At 36.2% G+C, this 23294-nt stretch overlaps 1 protein-coding gene across 2 annotated transcripts in view; it reads right to left on the reverse strand.

Moving 5' to 3' along the window:
- Nucleotides 1–6987: 6987 nt before the first annotated feature.
- LOC112126321 overlaps nucleotides 6988–23294 on the reverse strand; it is a 98200-nt gene continuing 81893 nt past the window's right edge. The window contains exon 3 of one of the 2 annotated variants that reach the window (XM_024225182.1): nucleotides 6988–7217. In XM_024225182.1, the coding sequence (XP_024080950.1) occupies nucleotides 7010–7217 (208 nt within the window). In that variant the 3' untranslated portion in view covers nucleotides 6988–7009. The remainder of the gene's footprint in view (nucleotides 7218–23294) is intronic. The other variant, XM_024225181.1, reaches the window with a different exon arrangement.

Genomic DNA, 23294 nt, shown 5'->3' on the forward strand with positions numbered 1-23294 from the left:
TTAACTGTCTGTTCCCAATTCCAAAGTTTCACCCCAACTTCCCTTAATCTCCAACATTGAATGCTAGCATTGGATGGTTTCTCATGGCATGTGTCATACAGATGCTACTATCCACAAGGACCTCAACATTGATTTTGTCATTAAACTGTCCGTTCCCGATTTCAAAAGTTTCACCCCAACTTTTCTTAATCTCTAACACAGACTGCTAGCATTGGCTGTTTTCTCATAGCATGTGTCCTCCGTATGCTAATATCCATAACGACGTCATCATTCCTTTGGTCAATGAACTGTCCGTTCCCGATTCCAAAAGTTACACACCAACCTCTCCATCCTCACCCTACTGCTCGAGCCTTCCTACACGTTCCCATCCCGAGAACCCTACAAATCAGCATAATCAACGATGGCCACCAAACCTTCTTTTCCCTTAATTCCTCACACTAGGTGCCAGCATTGGCTGGTTTTATATGGCTTTGTTCTTTTTTCACCTTCTAATGATGTTTCGGTTGCTTAGGAATTTGGTCGCTCCACAGCCTCGTACTGGCTGAGACGAGACTGTTGTGTTGTTCCATATCTTTGATTTCCGCAGTTTTCTCAGGGATCTTATGACTCCCGGCAAATCCTTATTCTTTACATACCATTAATCATATTACGTGGCATTTTATTTTGGAGTGCTTGTATAATTTTAATATTTCCGTATATAACAATCCAATAGTTAAATACCATATGTGCATAGGCTTTAGAACTTGTTTTACATTAATAATTGGTAAAGTAAGGTTAGTCTACCTACCGATCAAGCAATACAGACGTCTATACTGTAAACCTATTTTAACCTTGTTTTCTTCATCTGCTCATCTCAGCCATGACATCTAAGTGATTCCCAGAAATTTAGTTGTAACTCTATGTTGCATTGATGTTGGAAAGCAGAACATGGTCTAACTGTTTGCTTGTAAAATTTATATATAAAGATTTATGCTGTCCATTTTTTTTATCTTGTCACGCATTTTGAAGGATTTTGGATGATGATTGATGATTCTAACAACGCTACTGACCTCACTATCCGCAATTAACTCAACATTCCTTTTGTTTATGAAATGGTCCTTTCCCGATTCTAAAAATTTCACCAAAAATTCCCGAGAACGTCTTGTTCTCCCTTGTCCTTAAAATCTAACACTGAGTGTTAGCATTGGCTGGTTTTTCATGGTTTCTCTAAGTGCAGCGCTGGTAATAATGTGTTAAGTAATTAATTTTAATTGAAAATAAAATTTTGCAATCACATTTCTAATATGTACGGATATGAATAGAGTACAACTAAAATAATAATTTAAAAAAAAATTAAAACCCATACTCTCAAAAGAAAAAAGTCACAACAATGTCATAATTAACAACACAATAACAGAATCCATTATATTTCGTGGTCCGATTGACCAAATAACTTCTTTCAATTAATTAATCTTTATGTAAGATATTGGTTGAAATGAAAAATGGCAACAAGGAGGGAAGATTCAAAAGTTGGGGTTGAGATGGGAAGCTAGTGTCCAAGTGGATCGAAGTCACGATAGGTCAAGTGGTAGAGCAGCCGCGTATTAAGCCGAAGGTCGTGAGTTCGAATCCCGCTCGTGACACTAGCTTTTTCATTTCAACCAAAACCTTACATAAAAAGATTAATTAACTGTAAGAACAATAATAACAATAAAATGGTCCTGGCAGGAGGATTCAATATATTTCGATAAGAGATTAAAAAGTAATTATTAGATAAATTAATAGAAATAGCAAGTTTTGTCATTTTGCTAGATAATGTTTCGACTAAGGAAATAATATAGTTGTTTTCAAAATGTTTTTTCTTGTGTTTTGATTGATTTTACAATTTTCTTTTAACATCAGCAGTCTTTTTATACGAATTATCTCCAAAATTTTTTCGACATATCTATTAAAAAATCTTTTTAATCCATATTTATCTCAGGTTTTCAAGATTGCGAGTCAAGCCAAAGGCGATTTCGTTAATTAATCCCTCAGGCTTGCAGAGGAACGGGATTTAGGACGGGGGGTTTTAATCTGAAGGGCAATTTTCATTCGCAATACGTCATAAAAAAAAAAGAAAAATAAAAAAACGGAGAAAAATTATCCGCGAATTAAAGCCCCGTCGCGTGCAGGCTCCTCGTTATTCTAACTGGTTTAATGTAATAATGTAATTTGTGTTCCGTCTGCCGAATTGTCGTTTCGATGGAGGAGTCACACGGAATGCCGGCTTTGCTTTCTCCGTCTGGCTAATTGCATAAATGGGCCGATTGTCACATTTATGACACGGCTCCTTACCTCAGGTTGAGTAGTTTACAATTATAGGACCGCAAGGAATGAAATATGTGGAATTTTCTATAATACATAAAATATAACTATATAATTGACAATTTGTGAATCAAAAATATTCCTAGCAAAAATACACCTTGTCCTACTTAGAAAAATAAGTGTACATCAAAGTTCAGACGAGAATTAGGTCATACTCAGAGTATATGAGAGGAAATAATCTAAAATGAGAAGAAAATGAAATAGTGAAACTAAAAGTGAGGAAGTTATAAATAAATAAGCGCTGAATGTGGACTGGTATAAAAAAGAAGAAGGTAGAAAAGTTAAAGAGTGAGGCAGAATAGAAAGGTGAACGGGTAAATAAATGTAAAGACTTAGTTAATAGTTGAATAGAGTTACTATGGGATTAAAAGAAAGAGAGAAAGAGAGAGAGAGAGAGAGAGAGAGAAAGAGAGAGAGAGAAAGAGAGAAAGAGAGAGAGAGAGAGAAGAGAGAGAGAGAGAGAGAGAGAGAGAGAGAGAGAAACAAATACTTAGTTATTAGTTGAATACAGTACTGTGGGATTAAAAATATGTAAGATGTGAAAGGATGTGAGATGTGAACAAGTAAACAATTATTGTGATTTACATATAAGAACAAATTTGGTAGAGATAGATAGATAGATAGATAGATAGATAGATAGATAGATAGATAGATAGATAGCTAGATAGATAGATAGATAGATAGATAGATAGATAGATAGATAGATAGAAAGAGAGAGAGAGAGAGAGAGAGAGAGAGAGAGAGAGAGAGAGAGATTTTCTGGCGTATCTCAGGGTTCTCACTCCGGGCCCATATTATTTCTTGTTTATTTCAATGATGTCTGTAGTATATTCAAGGATTGTAAGTTTTCTTTATTTGCGGATGATTTAAAAATGTTTAATTCAGTGTCTTCTACTCACGACTGTATTGGTTTACAGAGGGAACTGTACTGCTTCAATAATTGGTGTGAGCAGAATCGTCTTCCTTTGAATATTAACAAATGGAAGGTAATTAAATTTTCTAAAAATATCCGACCTCGTGACTTTGATTGTTTGACTATTTCGTTGGTGGGCAGAGATTGGAAGAGGTTGACACTATCTCCGACCTTGGTGTGGGTTTCAGCAGAAAGGGTGATTTCAGTGACCATATAAAACAGATTCGAGGTAAGGCTCTACGCAATTTTGGCTTTATTACTAGGTTTTCTAGAGATTTTAAAAGCATCTTGGCAGTTAAAATATTATATCAATCCCTCGTTCGTTGCCATCTGGAATATGCAAGTGTCTTGTGGTCCCCTTACTACGTTGGTGAGATTACCTACTTGGAAAAAGTACAAAAGAAAGCAACCAGGATAATTGCCTTCAGATTTGGTCTTGCATTCCTGAATTACTTGGAAAGACTGAACTGGCTTGGTCTTGAGTCGCTTAGCTTCCGCCGTATTTTTGCCGATCTCATTTGGGGTTGGAAATTGTGGAATGGGGCCATTGATGTCCTGAATTTACATTTATCGCTATGTGTGCCTCAGCGACCACTTAGGAACCATAATTTGTCCTTTGGTCCATACTACAAAACAGAATATGGACTAAATTTACCCCTACCGAGGATAATAAGATTGTTGAATTATTATTCTAATGAAATAGATATATTTCGCGATTCCTTGAATTCAGTTAGAGTTAAATTAAAATGTTTACTTGCCTTGAATCATTAAGCCTTGTGTTTTTGTTATTATTGCTTAATTGTTCATTTGTTATTTTTGTTATTATGTGCCTTTTTTTGACTACTCCTCTTGTAGATTCTTTCTGTAGGAGTTATAATAAATAAATAAACAAATACTTAGTTATTAGTTGAATACAGTACTGCGGGATTAAAAATATGTAAAATATGAAAAGATGTGAGATGTGAAAAAAGTAAACAATTATTTTGATTTGCATATAAGAACAAATTTTGTAGAGAGAGAAAAAGAGAGAGAGAGTGAAAGAGAGAAAGAAAGAGAGAGAATGATAAAGAATTAGGTAGAGAAAGATAGACAGATAGATAGATACAGATAAAGAAGAGCAATTTCTTTTTCAAACATCATTATTAAATTAAAACCACGTATGTAAGATTAACTTGACAAAAAGCAATAAAAATAAAAAAGTAAACAGTAGTTGAGGAAAACCAGATATCAAACACTTCTACCAAAAAAGTAAATTGCTATATAAGGTATCATTTTGCAAGTAAACAATTAATTTGATTTACACACAAGCACACATTTTGTAGAGAGAGAAAGAAAGAAAGGAAGGGAGAGAGAGAGTGAGAGAGAGAGGGAGAGAGAAATAGAGAAATAAATACTTAGTTAGAGCGGGGAGAGAGAGCGAAAGAAAGGGATCGTGAGAGGGGTTGAGAGAGGCTTCAGAGAGAGAGAGAGAGAGAGAGAGAGAGAGAGAGAGAGAGAGAGGAAGAGAGAGAAAAAGAGAGAAGAAGAGAGAGATTGTGAAGAAGAATGGAGAGAGAAAGAGAGTGAGGAAGAGAGTGAGAAAGGGAGAGAGGAAGAGAGAGAAAGTGAAGAAGAAGAGAAAAAGTGAGAAAGAGAGAGAGAGAAAGAGAGACAGAGAGCGAGGAGACAATGTGAAATGGTGAGCAAAAAGTTTGTAGAAAAAATAAAATGTATTTCAACCTTCTATTTCATTTACCAATAGTCCACATTAAACAAAATGGATTTGGCAAATATAAAAGAGTAATCTCGAACTGTGTTGAGAATCTTTTTATTTGCGTTGGGTCTCTGAGTGGCTGGGGGTACAAGAAATCCCAGAGTTCATAAGATCATGTAGGGTGAATCTATTAGTTTAGTACCTACGTCTTCGCAAGAATTCTACGGCACGTATTTCTTCAAAGATAAATAGATGTGTTCTCCGCCAGTTTAATGAAGTTAAAAAAAATATTTACATTCTACAAACTTCTCGTGAAATCATGCGAAAACTGAACGGTTCTTGTAGAAATCAAGATGTACAACTGTACTTCATGTTTTACAGGCTGCTACATTTTTTATGCTATTAATGATTCCCTTTTGTTTGGAATAAATTTATCCGGGAAAAGCTGCCCCTTTTTAACTTCCATGTCGGGTAAAGAAAATATGTTAACGATGGAAAAATTTGTCCAATATAAGTGGATTTACTTTCTGTGTACTTTGGTGAAAGAAATAAGTTCTGAATGCCCGTATCAAACCGTCTTTACTTCGCTCCGGCAACCAAGCAAATAATAATTTTCTTATGAGAGTGGCTACTCCGTTTATGAAAACGATCCCAGAACGGCCTCGCGGGATCATTTCCTATAAATTTCACGAGGTCAAAAATTACATCCTTTGTTACTTATTTTGTCCCTGAACGTATGTACTTTGAACTTCTGTAGTTTTTCTCGACACGGTTTGAAAGAAAAAAAAAACAAACGCGTACATTTTTGAACATAAATCTTTCTTCCCCGCTCTCAAAAATAAACCGTGGTTTGCTGAAGGTGGTGAATGAAAAATAATTTATACTGCTATAACGCGGTTAGGTACACGGTATATGCGGGGCCTATCTCCACAAAATTAATATTAGACCGACAAAAATTGTATGACACGCGATGATGTTGAGATCAGCTGCACGATATTCTGCTCTACAAAGAATACACGCTTCAGAGGGTGGCGATGTACGAAGCTATCGCAAATATAGATAGAAACATTACAATAAATATAGAAAGAAAAGAATGATCAATAGATAGAAACATTACTGGCATCAGGGATGACATTTACCTGAGACATTTTAAATTTATAATTCGTGTGACATCACAATGAGAATGTTTATTTATTTATNAGAGAGAGAGAGAGAGAGAGAGAGAGAGAGAGAGAGAGAGAGAGAAAGAGAGAGAGGAGAGAGATAGATAGATAGAGAGAGAAAGAATGAGAGAGAGAGAGAAAATGAGTGAGAATATTCGAGAGAAATTGAACTTTACACAAAATTATTATTTTATTATCACTAAAGACAGAACTCCCACAATCGCATCATTTTTATTGTTCACTGATTACAATAAAACCAAGACAGAAATTCGAATCGTCAATATGATCAAGAACGTCTTAAAGGTTTTTACTGCACGAAAATCCGGCCTTTAATTATTACGATTTACGATTAACACAATTAAATTTTAGAAAGACCGTTTTCTTTTTTATTGGAACCCACGTCCAATAAAAAAGACCACCCACGGGTTCAGCATAAGCCCGAAAAAATTGGGATGGGAACTGTTCTATCTCAATCCGGTCGGAAGTTACGAATTATTACGTGTTTTTTCCGAAAAATCCATAAATTGGCATTTTTCAAGATATGAAGCATCTCATCCAATTTTTAACCACATTTTTGACTTCTGCTTCCTATAAGAAGGAGCTATTTTTAATCTTATCAAACTAAATTCAACCCTTATAGGAAATTTAATGCAGTATTCAAAAGTGTGGTTAAAAATTGGAAAAGTTGCTCTAGATGTTGAAAAAAAGCCAATTTATGGCTTACGGGATTTTTTGAAAAAAAATAAAAATAAAAATTCATAACGAACAACCCGATTGAGATAGAACAGTTTGGTTGGTTCCATTTTATTCTATTTAGGATGTACTATAACCCAATTTGTCTAGGGTTTATGCTGGACCACCCAGGTATAGATTTGATTACAACTATGTATATTTTAATTACTCACAGTTAAGGCCTAGATCGTGGTAAGTGAGGATGGCGGGTTTGTTTCGGTTGCCCTGGATGGCGACGAGAAGCTGCCCCCGGTCAGTCTGGACCCGGACCTCCTCGATGCTCGGATCGTCTCTGCTGAGGCTCCTCGTCGTCGGCATATGCATCTGGATGTTCTTGAGTTCGATGTCGTCCATACTGTCCGAAGGCATCGTACTGAAAGCATAAGTTCGACAAATGAGAAAGTAACACACACCGACAAATCCAGATAAAAGAAGATAAACCTGAGAGATTTGCAACTCTAGGTTTTTTGAAGTTATCTACCTCCTGATTTACAGGGATCGTTAATTTACTAAACGTCAACTCTAAAGAGAAAGTACGCGCGTTTATAATTTTGTTTTTAAATTTAAAAAAGTTTTTTAACCGGGTTTAAACTACACATCTACATCTGCGTATTAAGCGAGGCAGTCAAGACTAAACAACTAAACTGTAGGCCATAATACTAATTGACTACATCCTTCTAAGCCTCCATTCGCACATTTTACTGATAAATTACTCTGTTACTTTATTTTACAAAATCCAGTAGCCAACAAAACCATTTATGTATTAACAATTAATAATAACATGCAGACAAATAGCTAAATTTCACCTTCTCTCATTAATAATGCCGGTAGACATGCTGATTAGAAACAAAATGGATTCTAAAAGTGCTGAAAAGTAATGTAACATGGAAAACATTGATCCTTTAAATACATGCTCGTATGAAAAATGGTTAAATTAAAAAGAAAACATGACGATGGAAATGCAAATCTATAGATTTTACCTTCGTCAATGTCACAATTGTTTTGTCAACGATCCAAGGTTTATGGGTACATGAATTTCATCTTTCATCGGATAGATTCATTGCCGAACAAGGTAAAAAATGTATAAATTTTACCTTTATAGATCTAACTTTTGAGAAACTTTTCAACTAAGGGCGTTTACGTTAAAAAAGCTCTTCGATAATAGAAAAAAAAAAGAAAAATAATGGTTGTGATGTTGATGTTGAACTTTATTTTTAGTTTTGTGCGTTCATGTTGTTCAAATTGAAATAAGGTATACAATAGTAGTTGCCAAGTCGCTTTAATGTACATAAAATCTTCTAAAATGATATTTGTTTCTATCTAATCCGTATAAGATGCGAGATCCATAAATTTTCTTAAACCCAGTGAAACATTATTACGAAAAACTGAAATAATAACAACAGATTTAATTTAATTTATTGTGTGAGAAGGAGCGTGAATGAGAGGGTGAAGAGGGTAAGTGAGCGAGAGTTGGATAGAGATAGGAAGAGATAGATAGGTAGGTAGATAGATAAATAGATAGATAGATAGATAGATAGATAGAGAGAGAGAGAGAGAGAGAGAGAGAGAGAGAGGGAGAGAGAGAGGGAGAGAGAGAGAGAGAGAGAGAGGAAGATGGATGGATGGATAAAAAGATATACAAATAAACATATGAAGATGGATGGATGACTAGATAGATTAGATATATAGATAGATCGACAGAGAGAACAGAGTTAGGAGAGAGGCGACAGAGAGAGAGAGAGAGAGAGAGANAGACAGATAAATAGATGGAGATGGATGGATGACTAGATAATTTAGATATATTGATAGATAGATAAATAGATGGAGATGGATGGATAAATAGAAAAATAGATGGAGATGGATAGGAAAATAGATGGAGATGGATGGATGACTAGATAATTTAGATATATAGATAGATAGATAAATAGATGGAGATGGATAGATGACTAGATACAATAGATATATAGATAAATAGATGGACATGGATAGATGTCTAGATACATTAGATATATAGAAAGATAGATAAAAAGATGGGGAGGTGAGAGACGAAAAAGAGAGAGGAAGATGGATGGATAGATAAATAAAGTGATAGAGGATGACTAAATAGATTAGATATATAGATCGACAGAGAGGCGAGAGTGAGAGGAAAAGAAAGAAAGGGAAGACTATCTAACAAACCTATTTGATAAATTAATCTTACAAATGCTCTAATGACAGCAAAATAGAAAAACTCTATAACACTAACAGTACTAAATCACCTATCTAAAATTGCGGTATTCACGAACCGTTCGGATCATGTTAAAATCTGACTTAAGTAAGTTAAAAACTTTGATTTATTATTATTATTTGTTGCTTGCTTATAATGGAAGCGTACGCAAAAGAAAGGAGGAAGTTAGATAGAGAAAGGAAGCATTGAAAAGGTGATCAAAGGATGCTAAAATTAAATTCCATCAAAACTTGGCATATTAAAAGAGATAATTAGCTTTGGCATTAAAAAAAAGATTAAACGTTACTAATAACAAAGAAAAAGTATCTTGGATATGGAACCTAAACCGTTTCTAAACTGGCCTAACCGTACTTAACCTAACCTTGCCTTACCCCGTGAACAGGTTAGCACAGCAAATCAAAATCAACAAAAGTTATTCGTATCATCTTAACTGCATTTAACCCGACACGACGTTGCATGTAAACAAACAAATAACTTGCGAATACTGAGAACAATACATCCGCCATAAGGATAGAAAAATAAAAGACAACCTCAGAGGACATGAAACGTCATTTCAGAACAATGAGGAAAATTAGACTATACAATTAACAAAAAATAAACAAATCTAAAATTAAAGCTTAATGACGTAGCACAACGATACATACATAATTCAAAACCTAAAATATAAATATACATATAAGACACACAAGACGGAAGAAACTTATTTCGACTTATTTTAGTATATTGGAAACAATATGCAATAAAACGTGGGATCACAATAAACATCATGAGCAAACAATGAGAAACCCAGGTTTAAAAAGACAAAGATATCACCGATATATGTATCTTCTTCAGGAACATATAAAAGGGACATTATTGGCAGCCGAAAGCCATAAGGATAGACCAGGATGATCGAAAACGTCTGACGTAATATAAAAAGGAAATTTTGTTTCAGACATGCTAAATCAATAAAGTCCAATCTCATTAAAAAAAATTACCGTCCTACACAGCCGCCAGATATTCTCGTCTTTCTTTTTCTCATTTTAATACTGTCGTCTCTCCCGGGTATATAACTCAAGCCCTAATTAAAGCAGAAGAGTCCCCTAAGTAATTTGGGGATTTTCTCCGAATGAGTCTCGTTCTTTGGGCCTCGGTAAACAATGGAATCCTCCCCGTCCGTATTACTCAGGACATCAATTCCCACCCCCTCGGGGACGCGCACCAACACCCAAGTAGATGGTTTTCTCCCTGGCGTATAAAACATGTAGAACTTCAAAAGGTTAAGAAACGCGTCAACTCGTGAAAGGATCGCATTTCCCCGAGCTAATGGAATTCCTGATTTAGACGTTTTAATTTCCGTCCAAAAGTACTTTAAGGGAAGACCTCTCGGCACCGACGTCTGAGAATCTTCTCATATTTATCTCGGCAAAATCAGTATATCGTTTGTTATATTGAAGTCAGCCCTTTATAACGTTTATTTATTCATAATGTAATAATAATGTGGGAGGTTTAGGGAGTGACAACAGCTGAGGTCATCGCCGGTCTGTGTTTTTACTTCTTTTGTTGGCCTTTCGCGTGTTTTACAATTCATTTGAGCGTCTGATACTGACTCTCTGCTCTTATATGAAAACTCTGTCGATATCTTAAAAGCCTATCATTTGTAAGTTAGGTTTTCAACTATAGAATAGACATAAAACATATTATACATCATTATCCTATACAAACATAGAAGTCTAGTTACATTCATTTCCACAGAGTATTCGATATTCCTCGGGACGGGGTGAAAATTACTCCATTCTCGCTAATAAATTAATTTTCCTTTCCAGACGTCATATACTCACGCGAGAGTACTCGATATTCCTCAGGGCGTGGTTAAAATCGTCCATTCTCGCTAATAACTTATTTTTACACCACCTTCCTATAATTACCATAAACATAATCCTGTTACAAACAGTGAAGTCTGGTCACATTCGATCTCCCTCGAGGCTAGGTTGAACCCAGTTCATTCTCGCTAATAAATTACATTTACAAGTCAGACGTCACCCTAGAGTATTCGATATTTCTCGGCGAGGGGTTTAAGAAGCCCTTCCTTTCACGCTAATAAATTGCATTCCTTCAAATAATTACCATAAACATAACACCTGATACAAACATCTCCCTCGAGGCTAGGTTGAACCCAGTTCATTCTCGCTAATAAATTACTTTTACTCTCCCCGGTATACGACTCAGACGTTATATACTCGCCCGAGCGAACTCGATATTCCTCAGGGGTTGAAACCCTCCATTCTCGCCAATAAATTACTTTTCCTCTTCGTACATCACATACTCACCCCAGAGTACTCGATATTCCTCTGGGCGGAGTTGTACCCACTCCATTCTCGCTAATAAATTACTCTTCCTCTCCAGACGTCGTCATACACTCACCCCAGAGTACTTGATATTCCTCAGAGCGGGGTTATAAGCAACACCTTCCTTTCACGCTAATAAATTACTTCTCCTCTCCAGACGTCATACACTCATCCCAAAGTTCTCGATATTCCTCGGGGCGAGGTATATTAGGGTAAAAAAAATTTCTAGGATGTGGTGCTAGCTCACATTTCACAATCCTACCTACAAAAAATGCGTACAGTCCACAACATAAAATTTACGTTAAGTTAGTAGGTATAATTATTGAATTTTTAATTAAAAATATTTTACTACCGATAAGTCCAATAGGTGGTCGAAATAAACAAAAAAAGAAGTTTCGAAAACTTAAATTGTAAAATGTATGTAAATTGTAAACAATTTTTCTATCAGACGTTGTCTATCTATACATCTATCTATTTTGTTATCTTTCGTGGTCTCTTTCCCTATCTTTCTAACTCTAACTCTTTCTCTCTGTAGTTTTCTGTTTCCTTCCCCACCCCTTCAAAACCCAACGTATATAAACACAAAATAGCAAAATCTCACTGGCACTCTCTACACGACACGCAAGAATGGCACAATTACACAGAAGACAAACACTTTGAGCCCTGTAGATGATCTCAATAAAGATCGAAACGTTGGCACGATAAAGAAAATGTTTTTCTGAAACCTACATCACACCAGACCGCATCTCACGATTTCAAAACTTCATAATAGTATTGAACGAAGATCCGGGTTTGAATCCAGCCTGCGATACAAATACAAAATTGAAAAACCGTGTAAAATTGACTTGGATATTAACGCCGGGAGTTTTGTTTATGGAAATTAATCTAAAACGTACGAAGTTTAATTTTTAAAAATGTATGAGCGGACATGCTCGGAGGGGAGGACGCGGTGTGTTTGCAACGTAAATACTCCCCCCCCCCCCGACGGCCCAATATGCAGATGAGCATTAGAAATTCAGCACGCGGTTTGATTGGCGCTGCTAGGTCGTTCTCCCATCGTCCTAGGTTATGAAATATGAATTAAGTTGAGATGTAAAGGCGCAGGTTCAAAGCAAACATCTGAAGTTAGTTGGACGGAGATTCATAAAGCGGATTAATGCAAAGTAATTTTATTTTTTAGGGAGGAGGGCTGATTGGCTAGCAACAGGTTCAGATTATGAACGTGCCAGCAATACAGAAAATGCCAGAGGGAAAATCAATAGTAATACAAAGTAAAAATAACAGCCACTATGACCTTTAAAAATAAAAACACTTATATTATTATTTTTTTACTTCTCGTGATCCTTCGGGCTGAGTTATGGCGATATGACTAAAGTCCAAGCTGATTGTAACAATTTTTGCCCACATCGCTAAAGAAATAAAAGCCCCTGCCTTGTCACGGAACTGCTGCATATTTATGCATTACTACCGGCCTGTTTTCTATGCCAGTCCGGAAATTCGACCTCCAGCTTTCCGCAAGCCTTTCGCTTCCACTTACCGAAAAGTATGATTTTCATTGGGTTAAGTCGGTACTTAGCGGTTAATAGACGCCCATTTGGCTTTCTCCGCGATTTATCGTCGAACATAATGCACTTTTCGTCCTACCCTTCGTTAATTTTGCTGAGAAATAGGTCATCGTAGCGTTTATGTGAGCAGACCCATTAAAACGACTGCGGTCTTTTAAATGTCCATCCCTTTAACGAGCTTGAAAGTCAATTCGCTTTATTTTTATAGTATTCTCGTAGTTTCTTTATTTTTTCAATTAACTAAATAATCTCTTTCCGGAAATACCCGGCTGCCCTTAAAAACCAAAATGGCCCTAACTTTCACCAGTCCATCAGATCAATCTTGTGTCCGTATCCTCGCCGCCGGTCTTATCGTCCAATTCTAGACCTTTCCTGGGACAGATTGTCCTATGGCCTCTCTCCTATTTATATGGCCGCACGCTATCCCCAGTGACGAAGGAACGGAGGCTATTAAGGACATCTTAAGGAGCCCTGGAGCGCTGTTGTATATATTGTTGTATATAGTCTTGATTGTACGCCCAGGCATACTTTGCTTCTCGTATACTCGGTCGTCCTAAAAAGGACAATGACGATCCTCACGTCCACACCTAGCCTATTCGGCCTTATCGGACGTTTTGATTCTCAAGATGAGAGCTGACGCACCTCCGCATAAGAGTGTTACTGCCGCAGCATTGGTGTAGAGGCAGCTCAGTTCCGAAGGCCCAAGACAACCTCGGTCCCCGCTTGCCCATTTCGAGTAGTCGGGTCCGCATTAAGCATCGAACCGTATGCCGCGCGCAAAGGGCTACCTAAGCCGAAATACATCAGCCTGGTCTCACGCGCACTCCCGAGGTAGGGAAGGCCACTCTACCTCCCAGAGTAGTGGGACTTCCCTAGCGTAGAAACTACCGGATCCGCTCCGGCCGCGGTTTGGTTTAAAATGGAATTGCTAACCACCCCCTAGAGGAGAACGCCTTCGCTAAAAGCCTCCAATCGAGCTCAGCCTACACCTAAGTGCAAAGCATACTCGAGTAGGAGCAACCGATTCACCCGTTCCCATCCGCCACTACTCACGCATTCGAGGGACTTTCCAGCATAATCATAACGTCCTCAACCCATATACGCTGCCGCCCGACCCAGGCATACATCCCCTAGCTCCACGGTGACAGATTCCATCCTGAAATGGGTCTTCTGGTATGCCACCATGAGGTTTCTGGTAGTACCCTGTACTTCGCCACTTTCCCGTCCGACACTCGGGCTAGGGCGCCACGCGCTTTAAAAAAAAAATGAGGCGAGCAGTATCTCTAAAGTATTTAGTATAAACCTTAAAAAAGACTTGAAATCTCTAGGAAAAGCCAAACCGAGTACGTAAGGTATATGATCTTGATGCAAATTCGCATAGGATCCTAGGTTCAAAAGTTCTTTCTTGACCTCTATTTCTGTTATGAACAACTTACAAATTCCAACTAGACATGCAATCAAATTTCTTCATATTATATAATATTTGAGACATCGTGAAAAAGTTTCACATTCCGTCAGAAACCAGCAACTGCTGGCAGAATGAGTGATTAAGGGGGAAGAAAGAAGGAGGTCTCGAAGACACTGTCGACTAAGGCGAAGTGGCGGGTTCTGGGGATGGGAATGTGCAAGGAGGGCTCGAGTTGAAGGATTAGGATGGATCGAAAGGTTGATGGGAAACTTTTAGGAACGGAACAATCCGTTCACACAAGGAATGTTGAGGTCGTTGAGGATAATGAGGTTAGTGATAAGTCATTACTACGGTATGTCGATTTATCTGTGGACTTTTGATTGGAAGGATTATATGCGCGAAAAAAAGGCCGGATCTATAAATTGTTATAACACTTTCCCGACCAAATTTTTCCACCTTTTTGTTTAACCTTTATTCGAATTTCCATTGGGGGAATTTATTTATATAAGTTGTAGCGTTGTATCGATAATGGATTTTGTATCCGTCGAAAATACGTGTCTACGAACGGGCAGAAATTGAATGATTGGACTCCGTAATTGAATTGGTGAGACCCACCTGGGCTTTTCAGGAACCCGGGACACGCAAACGAAGCGATAAGCCGAATCATAAATAGATTGCCGGAGGATAAACGGCATTATCGCTTTTTCGAGCGATAGTTGTCCTCTTTTTTGAGTCCAATGTAAACCCGATGGCCCAGCATTCGTAAATCATGATTAAAAGAGTATTGCAAAGGCAAAATTGTTGTTAAAGGGTCCATCGCCTAAGGCTTAAGTGGGTTTTATGACTTTTTTTTTTGTCAGAATGAAATATATTTGCCTTTAGAAAGGTCAGGGTTTTTAAGCACTAGATAAATTCAAAATTGTCAAAAAACGGTCTATAAATGGAATGACCTGAGGTGTTAGGAGTGTCTCGGAAATTTCAAATAGAGATATTTTATCTATTTCTCCTTTTAGACACTGCGGTTTCCTTATTAAATTAATAGGATGTAAATGATGCCCTCTGCATGTCTGTACTTCTGTTTCTGACTCTGCTTTTATATGAAAACTAAGTCGGTATCCTAATAAAATGCTACCGTACACACACACACACACACACACACACACACACACACACACACACACGCACGCACGCACGCACGCACACACACACACACACACACACACACACACAAGTCTGGTCACATTCACATATTCCCCCGGAGCAGAGAAATCGATATTCCTCGGGGCGGGATTGAACTTTCTCGCTAATAAATTACTTTTACTCTCCTGACGTCATATACTCACCCAAGCGTACTTGATATTCCTCAGGGCGGGGTTGAAACCCTCTATTCTCGCTAATAACTTACTTTTACATTTCAAACATCACCCTAGAGTATACGCTAGTTCTCGTGGAGGGGTTAAAGAACACTTCATTTCACGCAAATAAATACATTCTTTTCAATAATTACCATGAACACAACACCTAATACAAACATTCATGTCTCGTCACATTCACCCCCTAAAGTACTTGACCTTCCTCGAGGCGGTTTGAAATTACTCCATTCTCGCTAATAAATTACTTTTACTCTCAGGTGTCACACACTCACCCGAGAGTACGCGATATCCCTCAGGGCGGGTTGTACCCTCCATTCTCGCTAATAACTTACTTTACATTTCAAACATCACCCTAGAGTATACGCTATTTCTCGGGGCGGGATCGAACTTACTTCATTCTCGCTAATAAATTACTTTTATTCTACAAACGTCACACACTCACCCTAGAGTACATGATATTCATCAGGGCGTTGTTGAAACCCTCCATTCTCGCTAATAACTTTCTTTTACATTTCAAACATCACCCTAGAGTAAACGCTATTTCTCGGGGAGAGGCTAAATAACACTTACTTTCACGCAAATTAATACATTCTTTTCAATATTTACCATGAACACAACACCTAATACAAACATTCATGTCTGGTCACATTCATTCCTCTAGAGTACTCGATATTTTACGGGGCGGGATTTGAACTTACTCCATTCTCGCTAATAAATTACTTTTACTCTCCAGAAGTCACACACTCACCCGAGAGTACGCGATATCCCTCAGGGCGGGTTGTACCCTCCATTCTCGCTAATAACTTACTTTACATTTCAAACATCACCCTAGAGTATACGCTATTTCTCGGGAAGGGGTTAAAGAACACTTCCTTTCACGCAACAGCTGAGGTCATCGCCGACCTCAATGTTTTTACTTCTTTTTCTGGCCTTTCGCGTGTGTTTTACAACGAACAGCCATTTGAGCGTCTGATACTGACTCTCTGCTTTTATATGTAAACTCTGTCGATATATTAAAAGCCTATCATTTGTATGTTAGGTTGTCAACTACAGAATAGACATAAAATATACAATTCATATTATACATAACCATACTATACAAACATAGAAGTCTGGTCACAGTAAGCCTAAAGTACTCTACCTTTCTCGGGGCGGTTCGAAATTACTCCACTCTCGCTAATAAATTACTTTTACTCTCAGGCGTCACACAATCACCCCAGAGTACTCGATATTCCTCAGGGCGGGGTTGAAACCCTCCATTCTCGCTAATAACTTCCTTTTACAGTTCAGACGTCACCCAAGAGTATTCGATATTTCTCGGGGCGGGATTTGAACTTACTCCATTCTCGCTAATAAATTACTTTTACTCTAAAGAACTTTAAAGAACCCCTTCATTTCACGCAATTACATTCCTTCTAATAATTACCATAAACACATCACCTAATACAAACATTGATGTTTGGTCACATTCATTCCTCTAGAGTACTCGATATTCCTCGGGACGGGGTGAAAATTACTACATTGTCGTTAATAAATTACTTTTACTCTCCAGATGTCACACACTCATCCCAGAGTATTCGATGTTCCTCAGGGCTAGGTTAGACACCTTTTACTTTCACGCTGATAAATTACATTCTTTCAAGTAAATTAACAAAAACGTAACACTCCTATTTTAATATAGATCAACTTTTAATAGTGAAAGTCGTAACATAAAATACACATAAAAATAATTGGAAATACAAATCCTTACTGAAATAGTACAGCCAACATTGGAAAAATTAATGAGTTTGATTTCCTACTGATTTATACAGGATAAGAAAAATAAAAATATTGCCTGTTATAACGTAAATGACATACTAAATACAATTATATAACTACAATTCGTAGCTACTAATATTTTGGTACGTTTGATTAAGACCCAATTATAAAAAAATAGAAAAAATAATAACAGACACTTTGATCTATGAGATTTTATTTGTAGACTAAAAAGATGTGTGCTCATAATGAGAAATAAGATATTTTGAATTTTCTCTTATATCAAAAAGGGTTTTTATCAGAAAGAGCCACGTCCGGTACAGGCTGACACCGTGTCATCTTCAGTGGGCTTGGAGCCTGAACATCTGGCATTATCGCACAGAATCGTCCGTCATCGCTGATACTCGAGATGTATCTTTCAGGCCCGGATATTATTTATCTGCTTTCTGCCCCGGGGGTTTAACTAGGCTCGGATTTCCCTTTGATCCCCTACGACGTTGAACCCTATCGATTTACCGCCAGGAACAAATGTTCGGTCCGAACGGAAGTCGAAGGGGATTTACTTTGACTTGTGTCCCATCTCGGGTAGGAAATTCCCTTCCTACCGAGAGAAAAATATAGCCGGGCGAGTCGCAATAAAATAAGTATAACACATCCTAAACAAGACACATCTACTGACACGGACGAAATGAACGCTGAGCCTGAACATTATAAACATGAAAATCTCTAATGACATCGACAAAATATAGGACAAATAAAAATGGATTTAACAAGCATTTATTAGAATAAAATTGCCAAAGTACAATTCAGTTTTAACCTATTGTGAGCATAGTAAAACATAAGCCAAGAACGATAAGAATTAGTTTAAATATTCTAATTAGTTATATCATTATCTTGATAATCATCAACATTTGTCGAACTATTTTTTTAAAAATGTTTTGTAACACCAGTGATTTATCCATATTATTGTATTGAAACTGCTAAATAATTATCAGGTTTAATGTTTGTTTTTAGCGTATTTTGATAAATGATAAATGGAACATTTTTTGAAAACAACCATCTCATACACAGAGATTATCGTACATATTATTATTGAAATACGATGTAGTAAATACAATAACAGGCAAAAAATCCAGATTTGATATTTATTTTCTCGATAAGAGAAAATTCTGCCCTTAATTTGTCTCATTGTTTTTACCAATACAATTGTTTATGATATGTTTTAAATTGGGAATATCAATTGGATGTAAACACACTTGATCCTTAATCCAAAACAGGAATAAAGGATTTTTCAATGTTTACTTTTTACACAATATAAAATATTTATTCAGTCTCATTTGAATTCTGAAGCAATAAACTGTTTAGTATCTTACAATTAATTAAAGTTTTCAGTTGAGATAAAAAAGTCAAAGGAACGAGCGGGATTCGAACCCACGATCTTCGGCTAGATACGCCGCTGCTCTACCACCTGAGCTATCGTGACCTCGATCCACTCGGACACCAACTTCCCATCTCAACCCCACCTTTTGAATTTTCCCTCCTTTTTGCCATTTTTCAAATGTCGTGTAATCGGGTTGGATTCTCGACGACAAATGAAATGGCCACGGAGAGCTTTAGTGAAGTATACTTCACTTTAAAATGATGAAAATGGTTAAGGTGGGAAGTTGGTGTCCGAGTGGATCGAGGTCACGGTAGCTTAAGAGCAGCGGCGTATCAAGCCGAAGATCGTGGGTTCGAATCCCGCTCGTGCCATTGACTTTTTTATCTCAACTAAAAACCTTAATTAATTGTAATAAACTTGAAAAAGTTCAAAATAGGTTTTCTAAGATATTCTTAGCCTATAAATTTCATTTAAACTTAGACTATATAAATTATGATGAACTAAGAGCTGTGATGGAAATTACTCCCCTTAAAATAAGAAGCGATATTTATGATGTTATATTTTTATATAAATTGTTAAATTATATTAAAGAAAGCCCTGAGCTTCTGCTACGAGTTTATTTAAATGTTCTTTTGAAATTAACTAGACATAAAAATTTATTTTCTATCCCTTTCTGTAATACTGTTTATTCTAAGCACCTATTAGCAGAGCATGTAGGCTCAATGATCTATTCAGTTGATCTATTCTGCAATAGATTACAAAATTTTAAAAATAAAATTACATCCGCTTTGAGTGTTGCTCCAACATAAACGATGTATCGCATGTTATGTATTTGTATGTGATGTAAAATGGCTAAAGCCGTTAATAAATATTATTATTATTATAACAGTTGCTCAACGTGTCCTACTTAATTGAAATATGCCATTCCTTGACTTAACTCCTTGGGCTCGGCTAAATATAAATGTTTTTATTGCACGTTATATTATTATTACATATAAGAAGATCGTGGGTTCGAATCCCGCTCGTGCCATTGCCTTTTTTATCTCAACCAAAATCCTTAATTATTTGTAAAGATCGAAACGTTGGCACGATAAAGAAAATGTTTTTCTGAAACCTACATCACACCAGACCGCATCTTACGATTTCTAAATAAATAAACAAATAAGAACATTGTATAACTTAACTTATGTTTTGGAAGGACGATAAAATTAAAAGTCTTAAGTTTAGGGATGAGAAAAAGGGTAAGGAAAGCTCTAAGAAAACAAATTTAATGGATTTTTGTTTATTGTTAGCAAAAAAGTAAAGAAAAACAAGGTTCGATAATAGCAAAAACTTAATCCATTCGTCCAAATAATGACACATAAAAAACACCTATTTAACTCAACCCAGCTTTCTAACAGCTCGGATAAATATATTTTAGGGTCGTTTACAAAATCGAATACAAGTTTGTCCTTAAATAGAACTGAAAATATTCGAACGTCAACGATAAATAATAAAGTAAAATATGAACAGCCTCCCACCTAAACGGCCGGCAGGCTAAACCTACACGAGAAGGAGGTCTTGCAGGTTTTGCATATATTAATACAAAAGCAAACTTAGATAAGTAAAACCCTCACTAAGCAAAGCTCCTAAATATGTAAATTTACATATTATACAAAATATCGGACAAGGAATTTATTATTTTACGGTTCATTTCGTTAGTTTGGCGGATAGACAAAATCTTAAACAAATAGTTTTATGACGACAATACATTATCCAACGTTCCATTTATGTAATTTATACCTAAACGAAAAATCTCAAAAAACACAAGTTAGAAGTAAATAATTTTAGTTTCAAATGATAAATGATAAAACAAACCCAATAAAAACCTAACCGTGAAAAAAGGGCCAAGTTCACGACACACAAAAAATAAATTAATTAATTAATTTTAAAAAAATGAGCCTATCAATGTAATAACATCCACAATGTGGTCAAGTCTGTTCTTTTTTTAATCCATAACCTAAGAGAACTCAAAAGAAAAGCTAAAAGTTCCAGACTCCCTCGCAAAAAAGTCAGCCTGTCGAAGTAGTCTCATCAACGTTCTGTCCAACCTCTTTACTCCTACTTTTATAACTTTCTCTTACTCCTACTTTTAAGAAAAACTGTTTTTATTTCTTTATTGCTTAACACTTTTCTGAATGAGCAATGAGAAGTCTGAAATTTTTTTGTTTTCTTCTGAGTTCTCTATCGTCCGTTTACACATCTGTCCTGTTTGAGCACATATGTTCTTGATGTTCGGTTGTCATTTTGTCGCTGATACTTTTTTAATGTTTTTAACCGAGATCTCATTTCTGACGGTGTGTCAGTCTAATTTTTTTAACCGAGATCTCATTTCTGACGGTGTGTCAGTCTATCTTTTCTTTTGACTGCTATCCCACCCTCACACCTACAACATAGATTACTATTTGAACTTTTCACTCTCTTCCACATAAAAGTTAAATAAAGTAAAGTAATTCCTGTCATACAAGAAGATGAACGTCCAACTTGAGTGTCGCGGATGAGGGATTAGAACCACTCTGCGATATTTTTATCCAAATTGTTCTGAATTAAAATTTCAAGGCCTATGCCGGGATTCGAACTCAGAACCACTAGCGCGGTCAAAATCAATCGGCCACCGCGGTCCTCCTCTTGAGGCATATTTGTCTTATTTCCTTTAGGTTTCTTTGTCTAACGATTGAATGTACGTAAGACAAAAATGCAACAAAGACTCTAAGATACCTTAAACGTTGTTTTTAATTATCTTCTAAAATTTTATCTTTCCATGGAAAAGAGGAAAAGTAATGCCACGAGTTCAGAAGTTAACATCTGACCGCTGTTGAAGTTTGCTACGGGAATTTCTGGAATTACCAAAACTCCGTTGTTGGGGCTTTTGTCAGATTTGGATTACCCAGCGTGACAGTTCAACATAAGACGAGCTTTCCTACCGGCACTTTTCATCCAGTGGCGAATTCTGACGGGGCGTTTAACTTGTAAGGTTAATCAGTTTAACCGTTAATTGGTTAAAACGAATTATTAAACGAATTTAAGTCATTTCCAACTATTCTATTCACTCCAATTTAAATTGATTTAACAGCATAATCTTTCCTCTTATTCGTATTTATTAATTATTCAGAAATCGTGAGATGCGGTCTGGTGTGATGTAGGTTTCAGAAAAACATTTTCTTTATCGTGCCAACGTTTCGATCTTTATTGAGATCATCTTCAGGGCCAGGGATTTACAAACATTTAACAAATACATGTAGGATGTGGTAAAAAGTGAATTTATACAATGCAAAATATATTTTTTATATTCAATCAAAGTATTTCTATCCAATCAAAGTGTTTGTTTTCTGTGTAATTGTGCCATTCTTGCGTGTCGTGTAGAGACCTCAAAGAAGCCGACGCAAGAATGGCACAATTACACAGAAAACAAACACTTTGAGTGAATAGAAATACTTTGATTGAATATAAAAAATATATTTTGTATTGTATACATTCACTTTTTACACCACAACCTACATGTATTTGTTAAATGTAAACAATGTTTGTAAATCCCAGGCTCTGAAGATGATCTCAATAAAGATCGAAACGTTGCCACGACAAAGAAAATGTTATTCTGAAACTTACATCACACCAGACCGCATCTCACGATCTCTGAATAATTATCGATTATCGGTCACTAACCACCACACATTCGTATTTATATTTCGTTGTATTTTTTTTTAAATTACGCAATATGGCCGTATAAGAGAGATACTCCTTTTTTTTTAATACGATTGAGAGAAACTCCTTTTTTTTAATAAGATTGATCCTTAATCTATCTATTGGATTTTAAACATTTTTTATTAATTAAAATATCCTCCATCACTATCAATGCATTTCTGCCAAAGTGATGGCAACTTCTCTATACTCTCTGAGTAGAATTTTGAGTCTTTATTATTAACCAATTTTGTAAACACATTTTCTAACGACTGTCGATCAACAGATTTTTATGATGTCAAACGTTGTCCAGGTGTTTAAAAAATGGTAATCTGTTGGCGAGAGGTCCTGGATAATACGAAAGATGAGGCAGAACTTCATAACCAAAATCTAACAGTTTTCATGTTGTCCTTTTTTCCGATTGACAAAAATGGCTTCAATAATGCCAATTTCTGGTGTAATACTTAATTTTTATTTAAATTAAATTTATTACCGAAACTCAGTCAGAAGATTAAAAAGAACTAAGCCGTATGAACTTGTGTAGTTAAAAAAGAATAGTGAATAGTGAAATGTAAATCTTATTGTACCAATGGGTTTATAAGAATGTAAATATTTATTTATTCTATAATATTATTATAAAATTTATGGTTGATCTAATAAAACCAGTTTTAATAAATAAATTTAATATGTGGTGATT

Source organism: Cimex lectularius, unplaced genomic scaffold, assembly GCF_000648675.2.
Source record: "Cimex lectularius strain Harlan isolate CLEC.00 unplaced genomic scaffold, Clec_2.1 scaffold15, whole genome shotgun sequence".
NCBI classification, from domain to species: domain Eukaryota; kingdom Metazoa; phylum Arthropoda; class Insecta; order Hemiptera; family Cimicidae; genus Cimex; species Cimex lectularius.